This window comes from Nicotiana tomentosiformis, chromosome 5, assembly GCF_000390325.3.
Source record: "Nicotiana tomentosiformis chromosome 5, ASM39032v3, whole genome shotgun sequence".
NCBI lineage: Eukaryota > Viridiplantae > Streptophyta > Magnoliopsida > Solanales > Solanaceae > Nicotiana > Nicotiana tomentosiformis.
The window spans coordinates 63366662-63392390 of record NC_090816.1 but is presented as its reverse complement, the minus strand read 5'-3'; the positions used below and the strand labels follow the sequence as shown (position 1 = coordinate 63392390).

Genomic DNA, 25729 nt, shown 5'->3' with positions numbered 1-25729 from the left:
TGAAGCATCGCAATATACCACAAACCCCTCGGTACCCTCTGGCAGGGTTAATACCGGCGCCGAAATCAATCTTGATTTCAATTCCTGGAAGCTTGTTTCACAAGCATCAGACCACTGGAACTTAACCACCTTCTGCGTCAATTTAGTTAATGGAGAGACAAGAGTGGAGAACCCCTCCACGAACTCCTATAATACCCGGCCAAACCCAAGAAACTGCGAATCTCTGTTAGATTAGTAGGTCTAGGCCAATCTTTCACTGCTGCAATCTTTTGTGGATCAACCTTAATTCCTTCTCCGGAGACGACATGACCCAGGAATGTAACAGATTCAAGCCAAAATTCACATTTCGAGAACTTTGCATACAATTGGTGTTGATGAAGAGTTTGCAGAACTACCGTGAGGTGATCGGCGTGATCCTCTGGACTTCGTGAATACACAAGGATGTCGTCAATGAATACTATCACAAAGGAGTCGAGGAACGGCTTGAAGACTCGATTCATAAGATCCATGAAAGCTGCCGGGGCATTTGTTAGCCCGAAAGACATTACCAAAAATTCAAAGTGCCCATACCGAGTTCTGAAAGTTGTTTTCGGAATATTCTGCTCCCTTACCTTCAATTGATGGTACCCGGACAACAAATCAATTTTGGAGAAGAACTTAGCACCTTGTAATTGATCAAACAAATCATCTATTCTAGGCAATGGGTATTTGTTTTTGATTATGACTTTGTTGAGTTCCCGGTAATCAATACACATCTGCAGTGATCCATCTTTCTTCCTGACAAAGATAACTGGTGCGCCCCAAGGCGACACACTCGGCCGGACGAAACCTTTCTCTAGCAAATCCCTTAGTTGTTCCTTTAGCTCTTTTAATTCTGTCGGCGCCATTCTATAAGGTGGAATGGATATAGGCTGCATGCCCAGCATCACATTAATCCCAAAATCAATATCCCTGTCTGGAAGAATTCCAGGGAGCTCATCCGGAAATACATCGGGGAATTCATGCACAATTGGTACAGATTCAAGGGAAGGCACCTTAGTAGTGGTGTCCATAACTCGAACCAAATGGTATATATATCCTTTCTTGAGCATCTTTGTGGCCTTAAGTTAAGAAATAAACCTACCTTTTTGCATAAAATTATATCCCTCCCATTCAACAGCTGGCTCGTTAGGAAACTCAAGCCTCATGATTCTGGCTTGGCAATCGAGTTTGGTAAAACATGAATAAAGCTAATCCATTCCCATTATTACGTCAAAATCAATCATCCCTAGTTCAATAATGTCGGCCATGGTATCCTGACCACGCACCGTGATAACACAACCTCTATAAACCTGCACGGCCGTAATAAACTCACCAATTGGGGTAGATACAGAGAACGGCTCATGAAGCTATTCCGGTTCTATCCCGAAGATCGTAGCAACATAAGGAGTAATATAGGACAAAGAAGATCGGGGGTCAATAAGGGCATACACATCATGAGATTGAACAGTCAATATACCTATGACGACATTCGGGGAAGCCTCCGCACTCTATTTACCACTCATAGCATAAAATCGGTTGGGTCCTCCCGAACTCTGTGCATCACCCCTAGCTATACCACGCCCTACGGGTGCTGAAGAGCCTCGAGCTGGAGGGTGTGCTAAATATGTGGCAGCTGTAGGACTGGATGACTGAGCTGTGCCCATGCCTGCACCCTAACAGGATGCACGACACTCCCTCTGAATATGGCCTCTCATTCTGCATCCATAACATACTAGCATATCCAGGTAGCAGACTCCCGAATGTATCCTCCCACATTTAGGGCATGGGGCCCTCTGCTGCTGCTGGAATCTCCCTCCTGATCGGCCCTGATGGTGGGACCCCCTGCTGCCCTGACTGGGCCTAAAGTGACTCCCCTACTGCTGACTGTGCCCTGATGGCGGGGCACTAGCTGAAGACTGAGCATAAGACTGGGATGGCCCTGATGATCCTCCTCGAAAAGCTGATCTCCCACCTCCAAATGAATCTCCAAGGTTGCCCGCTGATCGGGCCCTACTACTACTTTCCCGTTCCATCCTGAGCTTTAACTTTTGAGCCTTCGTAGCTTGGGCAAATGCCACCATCCTTCCATAGTTCATGTCAGAATTTAAACCAGCTGTGGCAGCCTCATTAATAACCAAAGGGCTAAGGCCGTGCACAAATCGATGCACTCTTGCCTCCATAGTCGGCAGCATATGAACAGCATACTTCGACAGGCGCACGAACTCCATGTGATACTCCCACACATTTCTACTACCCTGTTTAAGGGTCTCAAACTCCACAACACGGTCTGCCTTAGTCTCGGCAGGCAAGAAATGGTCTATGAAGGCATCCGTGAACTCACTCCATCTCGCCGGAGAGCTCCCCTCCTCACAGGAATATTCCCACATTTCAAACCAGGAATATGCCACCCCTTTCAGACGATAAGAGGCCAACTCTACTCCCTCTACTTCAGTAGCATGCATAACTCGGAGAGTCTTATGCATCTCATCAATGAAATACTAAGGGTCTGCCCCGGTATCAGTACCTGTGAACACTGGAGGGTCTAACTGAAGGAACCTGTTTACCCTGGAACTAGAAGAATTCTCTTGCGAGCTAAATAAGGTGGGTACAACATTTGACTTCTGGGCCTGAGAAGCTACTAACTGAGTCAGCATATGAATAGCTCCCCTAAGATCCCCATCAAAAATACCGGGACCTGGAGCTGGGGCTGGAGGTGGAACAGGTATATCGGCGGGAGGGATTGTGGCACCCTCCGCGGGTGTAGGAACTGGGGTAGTCTGTTCTGGAGTAGACGAATTAGATAGTGTAATGGTAGGGGTATTATCCTCACCCGCATTATCAAGTAAGGGATCAGCAGCCACTCTTGGTGTGGCATTGGCTTCTTGGCCAATTCTTGCTCTCTTCTTAGGTGCCATTTACTGAAAGTTAGAACAATGCACGAGTTAGGGGAAACAGCCTCATGTTCCGCTCTATCGCACGATATAGAACAACAATGAAGGGTATCATTCTTAAATGTCCAAGTAGCCCCCTAATTATAGATGTGGTCGACAACACACCGATAAGAAGGCTCTACTAGACACAGCTCCGAGACATCCTAGAATATTTTAAAACCTTATGCTCTGATACAAGTTTTTCATGCCCAACCTCGGGGAGCGCGACCGGCGCTCAACTGAGTGAACCCGGTCGAGCAAGCCTAGTAAACCTTTCCTACCCGACTCATTCATGATCCAAAAAGGGAATGCGTCACCATTTGCAAAACAGGGGAGAGATCAGTTATATAAATATATAAACGTTGCTAGTTCTTCTTCTTTTTCTTTTTTTTTCATTATATGCATTATGCCATAGTTAAGTTTCCAAAATACAACTCGATCCAATGACCGCCCCAACATACATACATGACCCACAAAAAGGTCTACGGAGCCTCTAAGGATACAAAAGAGCAACATGACAATGCCGGCAACTAGGCCCCGGCTATACCTCAAAATGTGAAAACTTATACAAAAGAAGGACTACATGACCCCTGGGAGAAATGGGGCTCACCAAAACTGCTGTGAGGAGAGAAAGAGAGCACCACTATATGCGATCGGCACTATCTGTGATGGAACCACCTACATCCATTCAAAGATGTAGCTCCCCAGGCAAAAGGGACGTTAGTACTGTCCAATAGTACTAGTATGTACGGCAAACACCAATCTCAGTAGAATGAACAGTGAAACAAAGAGAAGGCAGTCATAATAATCAATAAGTACTTCATGAAAATACAAGAAAACACCAAATAAGGATTACACAATTCCCAATTCAATCTTTTCATCTTTTTAGGTTGATAATCTTTAGGGCCAAGCCACAACTCACAATGCCACCGTGTTTTTACACGGAGTCCGGTCTCGGCCCGACCGGCTAAGCCACCCCAAGTGAGACATATCCATATCCAAAATGTGAATCAATAATTCCAACACAAATGCCACTATGTGTACAGCATGGCGTCCGATCTCGGCCCGATCGGCTAAGCCATCTCACTTGAGACATAACCTCTTTCAATTGTCCACTCAATTTACATTTCTTTCTCATCTCCATTACATGGAACAAATAGCCTCATTTATTAAACAGTTCTTGGCACTTGGGCACATTTTACAATTCAAATCTTTCCCCTTTTTATTTGTTCGAATAACATCATCATTCATGTCGATAAGTACCATCACATAAGGCATTTCACACATAAGGGAAGGAGCTTGGAAAATCATAATTACGTTCTCAAATAGCATGATGACATGGTAACCATCTAAAATAATGAGGGAACATGAATCTTTCAATCAAACAAACTAAGGCAAACAATTCTAGAATAATCAGGTTGGAACTTACACCAATTATTCGTACACCAAGAGTTCGATTCTAAGAAGAAGAGAGTTAGCCATACATACCTCAATTGCGCTTCTTTAGACTCTACAATTATTCGGAACCTTTAGCAACCTCAATTTATTTTTGCAATATACAAATTGAACCCAAAATTAGGAAAACATTCATGGTTCTAGTTCCCTTTTCCACACTCTTTTTACCACACATGAATGCAAGATAAAAAACCCTCATACCCATAGACCATCTTATTAATACCCCATTATAGTTATGTTTGAAATTAAGAGCTGGGGTGATGAAGTCTTACCTTTTTGGATGAAGAAATTGAGTGCTCTACTTGAGTATTTCCAAGCTTTGAGTGATGGATGAAGATTGATTGATGAAAATTAGTTCCTCCCGCTAGAACCCTCTCTCTCTCACACACTAGAAATATCAGAAATGAGCTCAAAATAGACTAAATGGGGTGTTTTAACGGAATGGGGGTCAGGTTTTAAATTAAGAAAAATGGTGCCCCGACACAGGTCTGCAGTCGCATATGCGACCGCATAATGGTTATGCGGTCCGCAAAGTGACCGCATAAATGGCCCTCAGGGGCCTGAACTTACGGCCTAGGTATGCGACCAGTATGCGGTCCGCATACTCGTTCTGTGTTCGCATAATGCACCGCAGAACTCCCTCCGTAAAAACTCAAGATTATGCGATTGATATGCGGTCTGCATATCAATTATGCTGTCGCATAATCGACCGCAAAAATGACCTCAAGTTGGCCAAACTTACTGCTTCACTCTGCGGCCATTATGCGGTTCGCAGAGTGATTATGCGGCCGCATAATGGGCCGTAGAAATGCGTTCTTCTGTGAAATATTTTCCTCTCATTCCGTAGGGTACTGTTCAATCCAAAAAGTTCGAACCGCGGCGAAAAGAATTCTCTACTATAATAACGCAGGAATCTAACTTGGCACCACTAAACCCCAAATATTTTTTTTTGGTTTAAATTTTTACGGGTCCTTACATCCTCCCCCACTTAAGATCATCCGTCCTCGAATGAGGATCAAGGTTTGCTTAACACATTTTCAGTTGCACCACATAACATCAGCCCCATATTTGCCTAACTTCCTAACTTTCTTAAAATTTCGCCAGAGTTTCCTTTGTATAAGGCCTATCCACCTGTCAGAGAGCCCCGAAACACACCTTAGCAACATATATAGAATTAAATGACATAGTAGAATGCAAAATAACCTCAATGGAAGCCTCATAGGGGACATATAACTAAAAAGGAGTGTCTTTATATTAGCCGAACCAGTGATACAAAACTTAAGGGGAACAACTTTATAGAGCTATTACATGGCTATTCAAATAAATGAGGGTACTTCTTTTTCATTTCTTTCTCGCCTTTCCAAGTAGCTTCTTCGACTTGCTGGTTTTGCCATAATACCTTTACGGATGCAATTTCTTTGTTCCTCAACTTCCGGACCTGTCTAGCAAGGATAGCAACTGGAATCTCTTCATATGACAGTTCTTCACTGATCTCGATGGTCTCAACCGGCACAATAGCAGACGGATCTCCAACTACCTTCTTCAACATGGACACATGGAATACCGGGTGCACTAATGACAGCTCAGGTGGTAGCTCAAGCTTGTACGCCACCTGACCTATCCTTTGAATGATTCTATATGGCCCGACATACCTCGGACTTAATTTTTCTTTCTTTCCAAACCGCATGATCCCCTTCATGGGAGATAGCTTCAAGAACACCCAATCATCTTCCTTGAATCTAGGTCTCTGCGACGAACATCCGAATATGATTTTTGACGACTCTGAGCAGTTTTCAACCGCTCTTTTATGAACTTAACCTTTTCAATAACCTGATGCACAAGGTCTGGTCCTATTTGTTCAGCTTCTCCAACCTCGAACCGTGGCTCGCAAGCTCGCCGCGAAGAATTTTCTACTATAATAACGTAGGAATCTAACTTGGCACCACTAAACGCCAAGTTTTTTTTTTTTGGTTTTATATTTTTATGGGTCCTTACAGTAGATGATGAATGTAGCATGTTCCGTATATTGGTTTAGCACTCTATAGTTATACATGAGATAGACATTTAGACTTTTAGATGCATATAAATAAAGATAGTAACCGTTCAGACGCATAGCATTCAGACGCAAAGTGTTCAGACACATAGTGTTCAGACGCATGAGTGTTCAGACACATAGCGTTCCGATGGATTGAGATCGTTCAGACGGATATACATGTTTGGGCGTGCAGAGCCCATTATGTGAGATAGCGATCAAGCACTTATATAGATTATGATAGTATGTATTTAGATATGAGAGACACCACATATATAGATCTGGTATTACTAGTATGATAGCATATTCAAAAGTAAGCGATGCACTTTAGTTATATTTTGAGTTTATTTATGTTACTCTTTATTTTAGTAAGGATGGCATATCCAAATATGCCATATGTTTCATATGCATTCTCATCCCTTCTAACATACTTCAATTACCTTCTTGTTTCTTGTACTGTCTTTCTAGGCTAACATATAGATAGTTCAGAGAAGTGCTTGTATTTGAGTTATATTATTATTGTCTATGATATTACTTAGTTTCTTTATGATTGTATTTCTACCTTACATACTCAGTACATCAGTCATACTGACATCCCTTTCTCTTGGGGGGACGCTGCATTTTTATGCCCGCACGTATAGGTAGTTCGAGAAAAGACAAACATCAGTAGGATAATAGGTAGCAAACTCGAAGGCACTCCTTTGTTCCGGAGTTGCGAGTACAGTGGTATGTCTAGTTTTATATATGGGTATGGTGGGGCCTCATCCCGTTCTTATGTTCAGTTAAGTAGTTATTCTTTGAAGGCTTGTAGACATGAATCCTATGGTTTAGATATAGTTTGTATAGCAGTCATGGTAGGTCTTATCGGCCATCCATTTGTAAGAAATCCCAGTATATAGTATGTTTTCCCTTTAAAGCTTTATTTATGATTTAGCAGTTTATGTATGAGTATGAGATAGCAGGTTAGTGGTAATCGGTGGTTAACTCCAATTGCCCGTCGCGGCCCTAGGATGGGGTCGGTGACAAAAGTTATATCAGAGCAGTTCAGTCCTAGGGGTGTCTACAAGCTAAATTAGGAGAGTCATCATTGCTTCTCATTTAGATCGCGCGATAAAGCCACAGTATAACAGTTTATTCAGCTAACAGAATGTTTTGATTACAGTGTGTGTTCTATGAGTTGAAGAGATTCAGTTGCCTAGAAGTGCAAATTAGTAGCAGACGAGGGCACCAGTCAAGTGCCATTAGTAGGTATAGATCAAAGCGAAGCACATGACGAGGTTCAAGTTAAGACTTTACAAACCCCTCCCCCTCCAGAGGAACTAAGACGGTTTGCAACTACTGCACATTCCGTTCCTCCATCGAATAGTCAGGGGCAGGACATACGAGACGCCATCAGACTCTTGACTGAGCTAGTACCAGCTCAAGCTCTGCGGCAAAATACCGATGTTTATGTTAGGGGAGTTGCTAGTACAAGAGTTTGGGATTTCCTATAATTTGACCCTCCAGCTTATATAGGATCTAGAATAGATGAAGAACCGCAAGACTTCATAGACTGGGTAAGTAGAACATTACGAGTTATGCATTCTACAGAAGTTGAATCAGTAGAGTTAGCCACTTATCGCCTGCAAGACCTTGCAGCAAGTTGGTATCGTACTTGGGTATTATCTAGAGGAACACATGCACCTCCAGCATCTTGGCGGGAATTCTAGGAGGCCTTTATTAAACATTATATGCCAGTAGAGACTAAGCGAGCTAGAGTTGATAGTTTCATGAATTTACGTCAGGGCAGCATGAGTGCCAAAGTGTACGGCCTTCAGTTTAATTTGTTAGCAATGTACGCCGTATCTATCATAGCAAATATGGAGGATAGGGTGTGCCGCGCCCCGTTTTCTTGCGAAAGCAGGTTTCGACATGTGACAACTCTTTTAAAGGAAGGTAATTAAAAGAGAAGAGTCGCCACCTAACGATTTTAAGGTGCGTTAGGGCACCTATTTGTGAATAACTCTGTTTGACTAGTCAATGCCACCAAACATCGGGTAAGTGCTTAAATTACCTCAAAGAGAAGGTGTTAGGCACTCTTCGAGGTCCACAACTATGGTCCCAGTCGAACTTTAGACTATGTGGTTTATGTAATCAAGCTAGGTGATCAAACAAATATAAGGAAAATTCAGAAGTTACGGGGTCTTATTAAAACTCGTGAGAACCAGCATAAATCTTGATAGCTACGCTGAACAAGTATGTAAAGAGAGGGGGGTTCATAAGTTTTTTAGCCTAAAGGATTACCCCGTGCAACATAAATAATACTTCGCAACTCCCTTAAGGTGAGGGTTGCTCATATTATTCAGCGGGAACAGACTATCATCTCCTGCTACCCGATTACTATGTTGAAGTTGTTACTTAAAGGCGCTCTAATTCAGTTCTAAACTGTATCCTATGTGTGCACTACCCGTCTCATGCCTATGGTCCATGAGGCTTTGGACCTACTATGAGGTGGTTCTAGACTCAACTTAGGTAGCTCAAAAATAAGAAAGCTAGGTGACATTCAAAACAGATAGGACTTCATGTAAAGACAATTAAGGGCCCAAGTTAGCCTCCACACATAGACAAGAAATGCACGCGGGCAGAATAGGCAGTAGATAATTTCAGAATTAAGACTTAGAGTCCTATTTGCATGATTTCTAGGTGATTCTGAGTTCCAGCATCGTATATGCAACGTTATTGTTCTCTCTAAATGGTTTAGGCGAGGAGGTAGTAAACTGTTTGCAAACTCACAATTATTAGCGCTGATTTTATAAATATACGTCTTAAGCAGGTGACGTTGTTCTATAGGCGTGATTTCTAATAGTTGCATAATTAAGCAATGAAGCAGCTTTGAGAGTCCAGCATTAACAAAGTTGGTGTCATAAACAGCACTTATGCGAGTGATAACATCCGATAGACAGGATTTCTAACAATTGACAATTCGACTGGATTTTTATAACACTTTATTCCTATAGATATGTCATCTAGGCGGGGCAATGTAATGAGAACGACGGAAGTAGTTGATTAAAGATTAGAATCCTATAGTCATGATATTTAGATGAGCAGTACACTAAAGGTAATAGAAGCGGTTGACCGGTTGATTATTTGAAGTCCTATAGGCATGGTATCTAGGTTAACAAAGCATATATTATACATCCTATAGGCATGCTGTCTAAATGCACAGTAGTAACATAGAAACAAGTATGGAAAATACTATCGTGTTTGAATAGCGTACAAGTAAGGTGTGCATGATTCCTATATACATGATTTCTACTGATGCGCAGAAATAAAGCAAGTTGAATGGCACGTAAAGCACGTAGACCCTATAGGCATGTTTTCTACCCTTTCATGGAAATATTAGTATATCCCAGCCCATTTTCATTAATATCCCCTATTATTCGTTATTACAAATTATTACAGGTCCAGATAATGAGTACAAGTACAGACATTACATAAAGGAACAACTACAGGCCTGGGAATAGGCCCTAAACAAAGTAACCCAGTACTGATTGGGTCTTCAACATGGTTTCTTTCACACGATTAGCAGGCCCAAATCCAAACGCCCTTCAAACAAGATAGTATGTCCATCATGAACTCATACCAATCCCAATAATTAAGTATTGACCACTTAAACCAATTAGTGAACCACACTTGAAAATCAATTAAACAGCCCTCAAGTGATGCCTCATAGGGACAGGATTATATGACACATAACAAAAGTCGTCCAAGCACATTGGCATTTCAGAAAACAAGAGTGACAAGACAGATTAGGAAAAGAGCATGAGACCTAGGACAATCAACAAGGCTTAATCTTCAACAAGGGGTTTTTACACAGAAGGCAACGTAAGTTCATACATGAGCCATTATTCAACAAAGAATGGGAGTGACATGCTGAACACAGTCAAACCTTAGAAAACCTTATAGGCCTATTTACTTAGGGCGAATACATACAATGCCAAGCTTCAGAAATCAAGCTTAAGGCATGATAATAGAATGCCAAACATTAGAGCCTAGTAAGAATTGCGTAGTAGAACAGATTCATGAGCAAATACTTAATTGAATGTGAGATAACTTTAATAGGCTAAGTATCAGTCGATACTAGGAGCATTTATGGTAAACAAGCAACATGTCAATTTCAGATTAACAAGATATGCACACCTCAAACTTTGTACTAGTTGGCCACACATAGGAGAAAAGGTCAAGCATGAGGTTTACCCTAAGGTCTCCAAACAATATTGAAGAGCACAGGATTGCATAAGTCAAAGCATATATTAGAACTTAAATGGAAAACAGGCCTTAGCTACTCAGTCAACCTTAGGAACTTAGCAAGTTGGACAGGAATGACTCCACAAGGTCGGAAACACATGCATTGATTTATCATAAAGATACAAGACAAGGCAGAGAACATGCAGTAGTTTACAAGTAGCGGGGAAAGCATGTTTGGGCTAATAACATGATCAGGAGTTAACTCTTAGAAAAGTATTAAGTTGCACATGAATGACTCAATAAGAATTAGAACATGTTCTGGGCATAACTCGACTCATCACAAGAGCATAGAACAAGACAAAAAGCTAAACTTAGAACAAGCAACAGTGATAAGCATTCGAGTACACACATTAGAGCAAACAGGCTTAAGAAAACAGAATCAAGGCAACAAATAGGCAAGTTCAATCACTAGAAAGTATAGAGCCTCAAGAAGAGCTTCAGAGCATATAACAGCATGTTGGGTCACAAAAATAAAACCTCATAGTCATGAATATGCAGAGCAGGAACTCAAACGAAAAGAGAATAAAATTGTAAGGGTCGAAGGTACTTACCAGTTACAGATTAGTGAACAAGAAGAATAATTTCAGCAATACTCCAAAGCCAATTGCAAAATGAACCGTAGAACCCAGGAATCTCAGTGCGTCAGAATTCCCAAGGGTTTTAAATGAACCCTGGGAAGTTCTCACACTGAGAAAGGTCCGATAATCGAATTCTGGTGACCTTGACTTTCAGCCGGCCAAGAGATTGAGCCTCAGAGTAGTATAAGACAAGCAAGAATAAGAGAATAGTAGTAATTTTAGTGATTAAGGTCCGTCCAAAGGGAATAGGGGAGGGGTTTTATATAGTGGTGATAACAAGTAAACAAAAAATGGAAAGAAGACGAATCACACAGAATACGGAAAGAAAATCAGTCATATAGAATAAGGAAAAGAAAATCAATCATACAGAATAAGGAAAAGACCACATGCAAACTGATTTCAAATCGGAATTAGGGCAAAGAGTAAGGCAAACACTAATTAAGCCGGACTCGATGGAAATGTACCCAAATCGGAGAGATACTCCGTGTCCTTTGATGTACTTAGCCGGAATCCCACAAGATCTTCAAGGTCGAGCCCATTTGGAACCGATTTATACAAAATACACCTTCCATGTATGGAATAACACTTACTATTACCATATCAGAGTGGTAAGCGTTGAGAAAAAGGTAAGAAGATCTCTGGTTCGAGGGAAAAATGCAGAGGGAAAAGGGTGAGAAGATTCTGGTCGCTAGGGTTAGGTCTGAGAGATGAGAGGAATAGAGAGGCAGAGGCGGGTGAAGTGGGGAAATGGGATTAGGGTTTGGGTGAGGGGATATAAGGAAAGGTGAGGATTTATTATGGGTCGTTGATCATTTGAGATCAACGACCAGGATCAAAGGGAAACGGGGCGGATCATTTAAACGGGTCGCGACCGGGTTCATTAAAAGTGTTGTCTGGTTTGGGCTTGGGGTTATTGGACTAGGTTTTGGGTCTGAAATTAACTCAAAAATTGGGCCAAAGTTTTATGTGCACGAAAATTATAAAAATAATTTATATGAACTAATTAACAAAATGATAAAAATATTACTTGTGTAGTAAGATGCTTGAAAATAATAATTTAATATTATAAAAATATAAAAATGCTATTTGGGCACAAATAATGTAATAAAAATGTAACCATGCACAACCTATAGGCTATTATTGCAAAGTTATATAAATAGCTCAAAAATACAAATATAATTATATAAAGAAATGAGCTAAAATATTATGAAACATATATGTGGATGCAAATAATAAATTTGGATGATTAAGTCATCACAAAATAATTTAAAAGGATAATTAATACATATTCAAGTAATTTAAATGCAAGAAAACTAATTTTAAAGTTTTAAAATTATAGAAAATACTTATATGACCCCTGTAAATTAGGTAATAATATAAAAAATGATATTTTGAAAATATGCATGATATCCATAAAATATGAGGGCAAAATTGGGTATCAACAGCTGCCCCTCTTTACCCAAGAATGATGAAAAGAGTTGTCGGGTAAAGAAAATGATGACCAATTTTGTCTGAAATGAGTGGGGATGATGCATTTTGAAAAAAATGGGGACCGAACCCTGGTTCTTGAGTTGCCTACATATCCCTGGTGTAACGAGAATCAAGCCGTGTGTAGTTCTGGATCCAATGGTGAACGAAACCGATGGAGTAATTATAAAAGTGGTCGCGTGTTTCAAAAAGGATTTTTGGATATGATAGTGTCGTGAGTAACGGATGATTTCAGGTGGAGATACGAATGAATATTTGAGGTAAATGTTTGGGCGGTTACGGGACAAAGAGTAAACAATTGCTGATTGTCGGCTACATTTGAGATAGTCAAAGGATGTGAATGTTGTGAACAGAAACCGAAGCGAGAATTGCTCTTGTTTGTAGAACGATTACCTCCCGAATTATCTGCAAAACTTAAAACACGATGCACGCGAATATATAGGGTGATTGCATAATTTAAACATGATGCGAATTCCCTTTGGACCACAAGGGTTGTCTTCGGACAATGAGGATGATGTCCTTAGACCATGACCTCCTGGGCCATGAAGCATATTATAAGAAATTCGCAGGCCATGGAATGATGTCCTCGGGCCATAAGATGGTGCCTCTGGGCTATGACGCCTTTGATTAATAATATGCAATTTCGAGAGATCCTTCGGCCATGGCATGATGTCATCAGGCTATGAGGATGGTGCCTTTAGACTATGACGCCTTCGGACATTATGGCGATGTTTCGGCCCATGAAATGCAAGTATGCGGTGATATCAATCGTTTGATATAGGGAACAGGTAATGCCTAGTCATATGCGAGCACGAGACTAGACACGGTTTAGTCTTGTATGAGGTGAGGGAAGTGCTTAGCCCTATGCAAAGAGCAGAGACAATGTTTAGTCTCATGCACGAAAAGGTAATTCCTAGCCTTATGTAACAATGGAGGCCATGCTTAGCCTCGTGCAAGAAATGGAGACAGTGCTTAGTCTCATGCAAGGAAAGGCAGTGCTTAGCCTTATGCAATGATGGAGACAATACTTAGCCTCGTGCTAGGAATGGAGGCCATGCTTAGCCTCGTGCAAAGAATGGAGACAGTGCTTAGTCTCATACAAGGAAAGGCAGTGCTTAGCCGTATGCACTGATGGAGGTAATTCTTAGACTCATGCAAGGAATGGAGACAATGCTTAGCCTCGTGCAAGGAAAGGAGACAGTGCTTAGTCTCGGGCAAGGAAAGGCAATGCTTAGCCTTATGCAATAATGGAGGCAATGCTTAGCCTCGTGCAAGGAATGGAGGCAATGCTTAGTCTCATGCAAGGAAAGGCAGTGCTTAGCCTTATGCAATGATGGAGGCAATTCTTAGCCTCGTGCAAGGAATGGAGGCCATGCTTAGCCTCGTACAAAGAATGGAGGCAGTGCTTAGTCTCATGCAAGGAAAGACAGTGCTTAGCCTTATGCAATGATGGAGGCAATCCTTAGCCTCGTGCAAGGAATGGAGACAATGCTTACCTCATGCAAGGAAATGAGACAGTGCTTAGTCTCTGTCAAGGAAAGGCAATGCTTAGCCTTATGCAATAATGGAGGCAATGCTTAGCCTCGTGCAAGGAGCGGAGGCAATGCTTAGTATCATGCAAAGAAAGGCAGTGCTTAGCCTTATGCAATGTGGAAACACTGCTTAGTCTCATGCACAGAATGGAGACAGTGCTTAGTCTCATGCAAAGAATGGAGACAGTGCTTAGTCTCATGCAAAGAAAGGCAGTGCTTAGCCTTATGCAATGATGGAGGCAATGCTTAGCCTCGTGCAAGGATTAGAGACAATGTTAGTATTATGCAAAGAAAGGTCATGCTTAGCCTTATGTAATGATGAGGCCAGTGCTTAGCCCTATGCAAGAAAATCAATGACTAAACGCGAGAGAATAAAGCATTTCTTAGCTTGACGTATTTAATTTTGGCTATTCTTATTGGTGTGAAGATAGCGATCTTGTTGTGTGTATGTATTTGCAGATGTTCCTGTTATGTTCATTGTGCCTGCATCCAAAGAAAAAGTTGTGAGTTCTGCGGGGGGGAAGGTTGGTTCGTGCTCTCGATTCCTTGCTTCGCTTTTGCTTTTGTCTGGAGGCTTTGCTTGAGTCACCCCAGGTAACGTCTGGCTGCTGTAGAAACAAAATTTTTGAAAATGCATTTGATAAATTGTTTATGAAAATTTAGTTTTTTGAAATATGTGAAAATGCATGAGAGCAAATAATTTGTTGAATTGATGACTGTGACACGCTTTAGAGACATTGCAACCTCCTTAACTCAGAATTCTGAGGATCCTCCTCAAAATTCTACCCCAGTTTAAATGCGTACTTCTTGCGATACATTCCTTTGTGGTTCCAAACATGATAAGATCGGATCAACTCGAGTTCTTGCCCCAGTTTTGACCATAGGGGGAATGAAGATTTTATTATGATGTGATCGAACCCACAGCGCTGCCTACGTATCCCCTCTTAAACGAGAATCAGGTCAAGCGTAGTTCAGTTACATCAGATAGAAAGTGCAAACATAAACTTAAACATAGTAACTCTTGACTGCGTCCGAATTGATGGGATTTGGCCAAATCTCTCCATACATTTTTGCAAGTATATATGCTCATCCTATTAATACTCGGTGAACCATGTAAGGGCCTTGCCAGTTGGGTGAGAATTTCCCCTTTGCTTCATCCTGATATGGAAAGATCCATTTTAGTACCAATTTCCCCGGTGTGAATTGCCTTGATCTATCCTTTTTGTTGAAAGCTCTTGCCATTCTATTCTGGTAGAGTTGATTGTGACATACTGCGCTCATTCTTTTTCCATCAATGATAGCTAGTTGTTCATACCAGCTCCGTACCCATTCTGCGTCGCTGAGCTCGGCTTCCTGTATGATTCTTAAGGAAGGGATTTCTACTTCTGCGGGAATAACGGCTTCAGTACCGTAAACCAGTAGATAGGGAGTTGCCCTAGTGGATGTACGAACTGTGGTGCGATACCCGAGCAAAGCAAATGGTAGCTTCTCATGCCATTGTTTGTAATTGTCTACCATTTTCCTCAATGTTTTCTTGATGTTCTTGTTGGCAGCTTCTACGGCTCCATTCATTTGTGGCATGTATGCTGTAGAGTTCTGATGCTTGATCTTGAATATTTCACACATGACTTTCATCAAGTCACTGTTGAGAATGGCGGCATTGTCAGTAATGATTGAATAAGGTACTCCAAATCGACAAACGATGCGGTCTCAAACAAAATCTTCTACGACCTTCTTAGTTACAGCCTTATAGGATGCAGCTTTAACCCATTTTGTGAAGTAGTCTATAGCCACCAGAATAAACCTATGTTCGTTTCAAACAGTGAGTTCGATTGGTCCGATGATATCCATACCCTAAGTAGAGAAGGTCCAGGGCGAACTTGTTGCATTGAGTTTGTTGGGCGGTACTCGTATCATATCAGCATGTATCTGGCATTGGTGACACTTTTGAACATATTTGATGCAGTCTGTTTCCATAGTCATCCACAAATATCCTGCTCTTAGTATCTTCTTGGCCAGAACGAAACCATTCATGTGGGGTCCCCAAGATCCGGCATGTATTTCCTCGAGCAATCTAGATGCCTCCTTGGCATCGACGCATCGCAACAATCCCAAATCAAAAGTCCTTCTATACAGAATTCCTCCGCTTTGAAAGAAATCGTTGGCCAATCTTCGAAGCATGCGCTTCGGAGTGTGCATAGTGTGCTTTGGGTATTCTCACTTTTCCAAGTATTCCTTGTTATCATGGAACCACATATTTTCATCAATCTCTTCTTCAACATGTGTACAATAAGCTGGCTGCTTATGAATTCCTATTAGGATAGGATCGATGAAATTCTTGTCTAGGTGTTGTATCATGGAAGATAAGGTGGCTAATGCATCTGCAAAGTCATTCTGAATCCTTGGAACATGTTTGAACTCTATATATCTTTGTGAACTTCTTGATTAGCTCTTGTACACAATGCAAGTATGGTAATATTTTGGTGTTCTTCGTAGCCCATTCTCCTAGAACCTGGTGCACCAATAGATCTGAATCTCCGATTACCAGCAACTCCTGAATGTTCATGTCAATGTCCAACGTGAGTCCCAAGATGCAAGCCTCATATTCCGCTATATTGTTGGTGCATGGAAACCTGAGTTTTGCGGATACTGGATAGTGTTGACCAGTTTCTGATACTAAGACAGCTCTGATACCCACTCCTTTGAAGTTCGCTGCTCCGTCGAAGAACATCCTCCAACCATCGTACGCCTCGGTGATATCTTCCCCTACAAACGACACCTTCTCGTCGGGAAAATACATTTTCAATGGTTCGTATTCTCCGTCTATGGGATTTTTTGCCAAGTGATCCGCTAATGCTTGCCCTTTGACTGCCTTCTGGGTTACATAGACGATGTCGAACTCACTCAGCAATATCTGCCACTTTGCTAACTTACCCGTAGGCATGAGTTTCTGAAAGATGTATTTTAGCGGATCCATCATGATATGAGATATGTAGTGTACGCACAGAAATAATGTCTCAACTTCTGGGCTATCCATGTCAAAGCACAACAAGTTCATTCCAACAAAGAGTACCGGGTTTCGTAAGGTGTGAACCTCTTGCTCAGATAATATATCGCCTGCTCCTTCCTTCTTGTTTCATCATGTTTTCCTAGAATGCAACCAAAAGCCCTATCCAACACAGACAGATAAAGCAGTAGAGGTCTTCCTGGTTCTGGTGGGACCAAATTTGGATAAATATTCTTTGATTTTGTTGAAGGCTTTCTAGCATTCTTCAGTCAAGCTTGTTGCAGCATCTTTCCTCAACATTCTGAAGATTGGATCACATATCACCGTTGATTGTGCTATAAAACGGCTGATATAATTGAGGCACCCTAGAAAACTCATCACATCTTTCTTATTCTTTGGAGGCAGCAAGTCCTGGATAGCTTTAATCTTCTATGGGTCTAACTCAATACCCCGGCGACTGACGATGAAACCTAACAACTTTCTATCAGGGACCCCGAAGGCACATTTTGCAGGATTCAACTTCAAACTGTATTTTCGAAGCCGATCGAAAAACTTCTTCAGGTATGCTATGTGATCCGAACTCCTTTTAGATTTGATGATACCATCATCCACGTATACCTCTATTTCTTTGTGCATCATGTCATGAAAGATAGTCGTCATGGCCCTCATGTAGGTGGCCTCAGCATTCTTCAAACCAAACGGAATCATCTTGTAACAATATATTCCCCATGGTGTGATAAAGGCGGTCTTTTCAGCGTCATCTTCATCCATCCAAATCTGATGGTATCCCGCGAAGCAATCCACAAAGGATTGGAGTTTATGCTTGGCACAATTGTCAATTAGTATGTGTATGTTGGGCAGCGGAAAATCATCCTTAGGACTTGCTCTGTTCAAATCTCGGTAATCGACACATACTCTAACTTTCCCATCTTTCTTCGAAACTGGCACAATGTTGGCTAACCAGGTCGGGTATTCAACCACTCGGAGAACCTTGGCTTTGGTTTGCTTGCTGACCTCCTCTTTTATCTTCAAACTCATATCTGGCTTGAACTTTCTGAGCTTCTGCTTCACAGGTGGACACATGGGATTAGTGGGTAGCTTATGAGCTATTATGGATGAGCTTAAACCAGTCATGTCGTCGTAGGACCATGCAAAGATGTCCTCATACTCCTTTAGGAATCTACTATATACTCTTCCTTCTCTGACGGTGATAGATGAATGCTTACACGCGTTTCCTTGACCGTTTCGGAATCCCCTAAGTTAACGGCCTCAGTTTCCTCCAAATTAGACTTCGTTTTGTTTTCAAAGTTCTCTACTTCTTTGACGATTTCCTCAGGTATTATATCATCTTCCACATCCTCTGAATCACTGTCTTTATGTTGCATTGTCTCATTACATGTCGCAGTCGTGGATTCATCAGGATATGTAATAATTATGCTGAAAAGAATGTAGAAGGATAATAATAAATATGAAAAGCAGTAATGCATTAATAAAACTTTAAAAATGTCAACAAGTACGACTCGATGGCTCGAGAAATTATTTCAAAAAAAAATACTGAAAAATGTCTTAAATGTTCAAAACTATTTGAAAGTAATTCATGCTAATTGCCAGGCTACCCAGGAACTCGGCGAGCCCGGGATGGTGTAGCGGTCCAGTTCTTGAGAACAGCTCCTTCTTCCATGGTTTGAATGGTAAGGTCTTCCCCCTCCTCCTCCTTAACAATTGCACTGCAATCCATTTCTTCTTCTTCTAGAAATAACTTCCTCATGCCAGCCAAAACCTCATCTTTCTCAGATCCCCACATCATGTCAGCCTGATAGAACGTCTGGTGCAGAGGTGGTACGGGTTCTCCTAGTGGATAATAAGGGGCACGCCACAGCGGTGTCCAATCCTGATATTCTTGCCATGTGTATTCATACCCGAGTCCAAAGGTCTTTCCATGATACTGTGGTTGTACGGGTTTGGTGATCCCCTAAAGCTTTTTACCGAGACCCTTGCCTAGTTCATATCCCGTCCACAGCAATATGCTTTCTATCTTCTTGCTCCACCATCGATCCTTTTCAATTGTGTTCACCCGTTCAATGCGGTGATATGTTTCTCCGTCCAATTTCCTCATGTTCTCAATGACTGGAACGGTCTGATTGGTGTAGATGGGGTTGCTTCCATCTCCATGAAGGATCACCTCCTGATGATTCCACTCGAACTTCACAGCCTGGTGCAAAGTTGAAGCCACTACCCTGGCTGTATGTATCCATGGCCGTCCTAGTAATAGATTGTAAGTAGGAGATATATCTAGCACTTGGAACTCAACATCAAACCAAGTTGGACCTATCTGTAGATTGAGGTTGATCTCTCCGATAGTGGCTCTCTGAGATCCATCGAACGCCTTCACATTCATGCTTCCCATTCGTATCTCATACAGGCCTTTACCCAATCTCTTTAGAGTGGTCAGTGGGCATATGTTCAAATTTGAACCTCTATTTATCAAGACCCTAGTGATGAACTTATCCTCGAATTGCATTGTGATGTGCAACGCCCTATTGTGACTCAGTCCTTCTGGTGGTAATTCGTCTTCATGGAAAGTAATTTTTTAGGTCTCCAATACCTGTCAGACCATGTTATCCATCTCTAAATTAATGATGTCAGCGGGTACATAAGCTTCATTTAACACCTTCATCAGAGCATTCCTATGTACGTCTGAGTTTTGCAGTAGTGATAAGATGGATATCTGAGCAGGAATTTTGTTCAACTGGTCAATAATATAGTACTCCCTTGCTTATATCTTCCTCCAAAAATCATCAGTGCCAGTCTCGACAACAGGCGGCTTAGGTGAGACTTTCTTACCCGTTCCACCCAGATTCTCAGGTTTGTAAACTCTGCCGGTTCTCGTCATACCTTGTGCGGCACCTGTTTCTTCTACTTTGGCTTTTCCCTTTCTTCTTGCTTCAGCAACATAATCCTATGGGATAACATCAGACTTGTAAGTTGGTGTGGGAGCTACCATCATAGTGAAGGGTGTAGTTACCTCAACTTCAAATGGCGTCTAGGTTTGTACCACAACTGGCGTGAGGGTGACCGGAGATGTTATAGGGACGTCTCCCTCTCGAATGAGTCCGATGAACCCTTTCTGATCCCATTCCTCGTCAGTTTCTATCACATTCACTCCCTCACCTCTGTGATCCAGGAGAGGATTATTGCAAACATTTGTTGTAGCTTCCTTTGCTTGTATAACCTTAGTGTTGATCAACGTCTGAATCTTGTCTTTCAATGTGCGGCATTCCTCAATAGTATGACCCTTCATGCCTAAATGATAAGCACATGTCTTGTTGGGTTTGATCCATTGGGAAGGATTTTCCACAATAACAGTAGGAATAGAAGTGACATAACCAGAAGCCTTTAGTCTCTCATACAAATGGTCTATGGGTTCAGCAATTAGGGTGTATTGTCTAGGAGGTCTGCGGTCAAACTTTGGGCGTGGCTTTGGGTAATTTTGGCAGGCAGGTGGAGGTGAATGGTAATATGTAGGTTGATTGTTGTATGGTATGCGGTGGTAGGGTATTGGTATTTTGGGGGTGAAGGTTAATATGTTGGTGGAGGTGTTTGGTATGTAAGGGGAGACTTGGGACCCTGGGCTACCATCACGTCACCCACTTCCTTCTACTTTGAAATACCTCCTGATTGCAAAGCTTTATTCGTAGCCTGCAGTGCCTCGAAATTGGTTACCATCCCATTCTTAATTCCTTCTTTTATTCTTTCTCCTAGCTTGATGATGTCGGAGAATTTGTGATTTTCAATAACCATCAACCTTTCGTAATACTGCGGGTCTTGAGCTCTGACAAAGCACTTGTTCATTTGTTCTTCTTCAAGTGTTGGCCTTACCTTTGCAGCCTCTAATCTCTAACGAGTAGCATACTCGCGGAAGGTTTCTGTTGGTTTCTTCTTGAGGTTTTGAATGTAGAAAATGCCTGGCGCATTTTTCGTGTTGAATCTGAATCTATCCATGAAATATGATGCCATACTCACCCAACTAACCCACTTCTTTAGGTTTTGACTGATATAACAAAACAAAGCATCTCCTGTAAAGCTTCGCATGAAGAGTTTCATGCGGATTTGCTCATTCTTAGCCACCCCTACAAGCTTGTCGCAGTATGTTCTCAGATGCACCTTCGGATCACCGGTACCATCGAACATTTCGAACTTGGTAGGTTTGTAACCCTCCGACAGTTCCACATCCAGCTGAATACATTGGTCCTCATAGTTTAGACTTTCAATGCCTTTACCACCTTCAACACTCTGGACTCTCCCTGTAAGCTTCATGAGCTTCTCTACCATGTTTCTAATGAGCAGGTCCTTTTCAGTCAATTTGGATACGTATAGGGTTTGCTGCAGGGTATAGGGTAAGGTTTTCACATATATCGGGTTGCTTTGATAAGTTCCCGAAACTTGGGTATATAGATGGACGTTGGTCGAGTTTTGGGGATCAGGAGTGGGTTGCGGTGTATGTTGAGGGGTGTGATAAGCAGTGGTTTATGGGTATTGAGTTGGATGATGGTGGTGTTGTTGAGGGATTGGCACTGGTGGCGGGTTGAAGTCTGTGGGGGTGCGGGATTATGATACTGGTGTGGTGCGGGAGGATTTGGTGGCAGATTTTGGTTTTGTGGGTTTTGTGGGGGTGTTTGGTTCTGGGTAGTTGGGTTTTATTGGTTGATGTCGAGAACATTCAGAGTGAGGGAGAGGTTTGCCAGATTTTGGACCTGCTCCAGCTCGCCCTGTAGTTCCAGGATTTTCTGCTCCAAACGTAAGACCAGCTCGTTCTGTCCCAGAGTACTTCTGCCATCTGAAGTTTTAATGTTTTCTGCCACGGTAGCATTATCTTTCTTGATATTTAAATCATCCATCTTACCTTTTCCCTTACTTTTTCCTTTTGGGTTGCTAGGTGGAGGAGGAGGTGGAGGACTTCTGGATCTAGTGTGGTATGCTGACGATGCCAGTATGCACGAACCAACCTTTGGGAATGGGAATAATCAAAAGAGAAAAGAAAAAGCAAAAGGTAACCAAGTTAGTAAGGTGAAAAATAAAAGAATGTTTGCAATATTTAAACATGTTTCACAAAGTCATGCAATAATTCACGTCCTAATTTTGGGGACCTCATTGTGACTGAGGTAGGCCTAAGCGACACATAGACTTCGAGAAAATTGATGCCAACTTTGCTTCATTTTATTAATGCGAAAATAGGCCAAAACAAACCTTCACTAAATCAAAAATAATAATAAAGTCACTAATGGCATCAAGCCTTATTACATCGAAATCTAAGCTAGAAAGCATTAAAGAACATTATCTCTTAATCTATTGGGTCCCTGAAAGACCTTTTCAATGCTTGGCTTTTTTGACCCCATCAATTAGATTTTCCAGATCGCGCATATCCAACAGTAAGTAAGCTTTTGCTAGATTTCCTCCTTCATCATCGTTCATGCTTTGACAGTCCCAGAGTCTCTTTCCCATCTTCCCTTCTAGCTCCATGAGTCCTTGTTCCAAGTACTCCAATCTTTCTGTTGACTTAGTGGCAATCTCCTTCCATTCCCTTATCGCCTCCATGTTCACTTTGTGCTGCTCCAGATGTGTAGCTTCGGACTCGAACACCCTTTTGCGTAGCCTCTTGTACTTAACTTATGCCTCAGCCACTTCATCTATGATCCTATTCTTCAGGTTGACTCCTGGCTTGACGTCCCCTGCTACGTCATTTTCCAGGCATGATAGATAGTAGTACATATGACCAGCGTGATACCTGTCTGGCTCGATAGTTTCTCCTTCCACAATGATCTTTTGGTTTTACATATGTTGAGCCTCGAACTTGAATGGGATGATGTCTCCCTTGAAATCAGCTTTATGTTGGACCATGTTTGAAACCCGAGGTACGACTTGTTTCCTTCCAGCTTGTCTCATTACCCTTATAGAAGCATAAGGATAGATGCCTCGCAATCTGGTCAGTACCAAATGAGTAGTCCCCCTTGACCTGATGATGAACTCACTACTAGGAAACCATTCAAACATCCAATGTACCCGCCCGTCTGTCATATTGCTGAAGAAACGCACCCAACTTACAGCATTTCCAGGCTGTGCAAACCTGTCCGGAATAAACATCATTTTCTTTGGGTGATGGTTGGCTATGTAGTCATTCAGTGGCCTTCGCAGAAGCTCTTGACGGTACTCTCCTCTCTGAAAGTGTTCTAGCAACTAGACTTGTAGCAATAGATTACAACCCTCAAAGTGTCCAAATCCTTGCTTGCACCAATCTAGAGCGCGGTACATCTCAGCTAACATTATAGGGCCGATGGTATAAGTTTGTCCCTCGATGCCATCTATCAAGGTCCTAGCGACCATGGCTAAGTGAGTATGAATCCTTCGTCCTTTCATTGGAAATATCAACAAACCCAAGAAGAAGAAGACGAATACATAAACCCTGTGGTGCACCCAACCCAAGGAAGTAATGGCGAGTTCATCATGGTGAAGACGATACGATTTGCTATGCCCATAATGCTCGTAAAGAAATTCAAAAGAGATATATGATTTCTTTAGACAGAGCAGTTCATCATTCTTCTTAAAACCCAACCTTTTTAGAAAACTGTGGGGAGTGCGATTCTCTGGTACTAGTAACCCCAGACTATCTCATGGCAACTTGGCGAAGCCTCCTATTTCTTCTAAGAGAGGAGTCATTTCTATATTGCCAAATCAGAAAACAGCTCTTTTCTCATCCCAGAACATGGTAGCGGCCTCAATCAATTCCCTATTTGGTCGAACGTTCATCAAATATGGCAGGTCATCAAGTATTCTCCTCACATGATTTTTGTCACAAGATGCAAGGTCTTTCCACCAGTCAAATAGTAAAGGTGGGATGTTTTGGACCATACCGAACCTGGGGATTTCATGATTCATTTTCTGCAAACAAACAAAGGTTAGCCTTTTCGCCCTCCAGATTTGGACTACTTACGCAATAATGATCAACATGTTGGCACATTTTCTCCAAGTAATGCACATAATATGGTAGTGTCCATTGGGATTGTGGAAATCCCGTCGGACTTTGGACAAGGTTCATCTTAACGGGTTGTTACATTAACAACGCTTCAACCCGTACTAGGTTTAGTATGATGCATGTACATTTCAAATTGGAGTAGGGTTTCTAGAAGGGTCTAGGCTGATAATCCCAAGTGGACAACTTGAGAGGGAAAGGCACGGGACCATCGACTGCATCGTTGATCGACTAGTATACCGCAAAAAAGCCTTTCCGATTTAAAAAGGGTGATTTCAGAAAGCGCGGACACTCATCAAGTGCCGCTATATTGATAATAGGAACGAGTGGAGTATGATACGGAGTATGCTTTATGCAGGAATAATAACATATTGCCAAGTATTTTCACGATAAAAGTACGTAAAAGAAGTAAATAAAATAGCAAAGTGAATAGAAAAAGAAGAGAAAAGAAAAGAAAGACAAAAGAAAGAAGTCAGTTTAGCCCTTGAAAATGTGCGAGAAAGTAACGAAACATGTAGGTAAATAGGGATGAGAGAGTCATAATATAGCAGTCTTAGACAAGATGAAGGAGATGGAGAGAGATCGTACATGTCATAGCAATTTAAAATAAATAAAGGAGAATGAGAGAAGGGATGTGCTCGTCATAGCAGTTTAAAGCAGCTAAAAGTGAATAAGGGAAGGGATATGCATGTAATAGTAGTTTAAAGCAAATAAGAGAACGTAATCCACATAAGTCAAGTTCATCATGGTAAAACCCTATGTTTCCGCAGCAGAGTCTCCATATTGTCGCGCCCCGTTTTCTCGTGAAAGCGGGTTTCGACATGTGACAACTCTTTTAAAGGAAGGTAATTAAAAGAGAAGAGTCGCCACCTAACGATTTTAAGGTGCGTTAGGGCACTTATTTGCGAATAAGTCTGTTTGAAGAGTCAACGCCACCAAATATCGGGTAAGGGCTTAAATTACCTCAAAGAGAAGGTGTTAGGCACTCTTCGAGGTCCACAACTGTGAGTCCCAGCCAAACTTTAGACTATGTGGTTTTGGTAATCAAGCTAGGGGATCAAACAAATAGAAGGGAAATTCAGAAGTTGCGGGGTCTTATTAAAACTCGTGAGAACCAACATAAATCTTGATAGCTACACGGAATAAGTATGTAAGGAGAGGGGGGCTCCTAAGTTTCTTAGCCTAAAGGATCATCCCGTGCAACATAAATAATACTTCACAACTCCTTTAAGGTGGGGGTTGCTCATATTATTCAGTGGGCACAGACTATCATCTCCTGCTACCCGATTACTATGTTGAAGTTATTACTTAAAGGCGCTCTAATTCAGTTCTAAACCGTATCCTATGCGTGCACTACCCGTCCCATGCCTAT

At 41.8% G+C, this 25729-nt stretch overlaps 3 protein-coding genes across 3 annotated transcripts; all 3 read right to left on the bottom strand.

The window, feature by feature from the left end:
• Positions 1-1895: 1895 nt before the first annotated feature.
• On the bottom strand, positions 1896-2504 carry LOC138892470 (uncharacterized). The gene has a single exon (XM_070176189.1). It carries the CDS (start codon positions 2502-2504, stop codon positions 1896-1898), a length of 609 nt encoding a protein of 202 aa, XP_070032290.1.
• A 12905-nt stretch (positions 2505-15409) lies between these two features.
• LOC138892469 (uncharacterized) lies at positions 15410-18464 on the bottom strand. The gene is made up of 2 exons (XM_070176188.1): positions 18292-18464; positions 15410-15965 (listed from the first exon to the last, which is right to left on the bottom strand). Exons 1-2 carry the CDS (start codon positions 18462-18464, stop codon positions 15410-15412), a joined length of 729 nt encoding a protein of 242 aa, XP_070032289.1.
• A 2763-nt stretch (positions 18465-21227) lies between these two features.
• LOC138892468 (uncharacterized) lies at positions 21228-21662 on the bottom strand. The gene has a single exon (XM_070176187.1). The coding sequence runs from the start codon at positions 21660-21662 to the stop codon at positions 21228-21230; it is 435 nt and encodes a 144-aa protein (XP_070032288.1).
• Positions 21663-25729: the final 4067 nt, after the last annotated feature.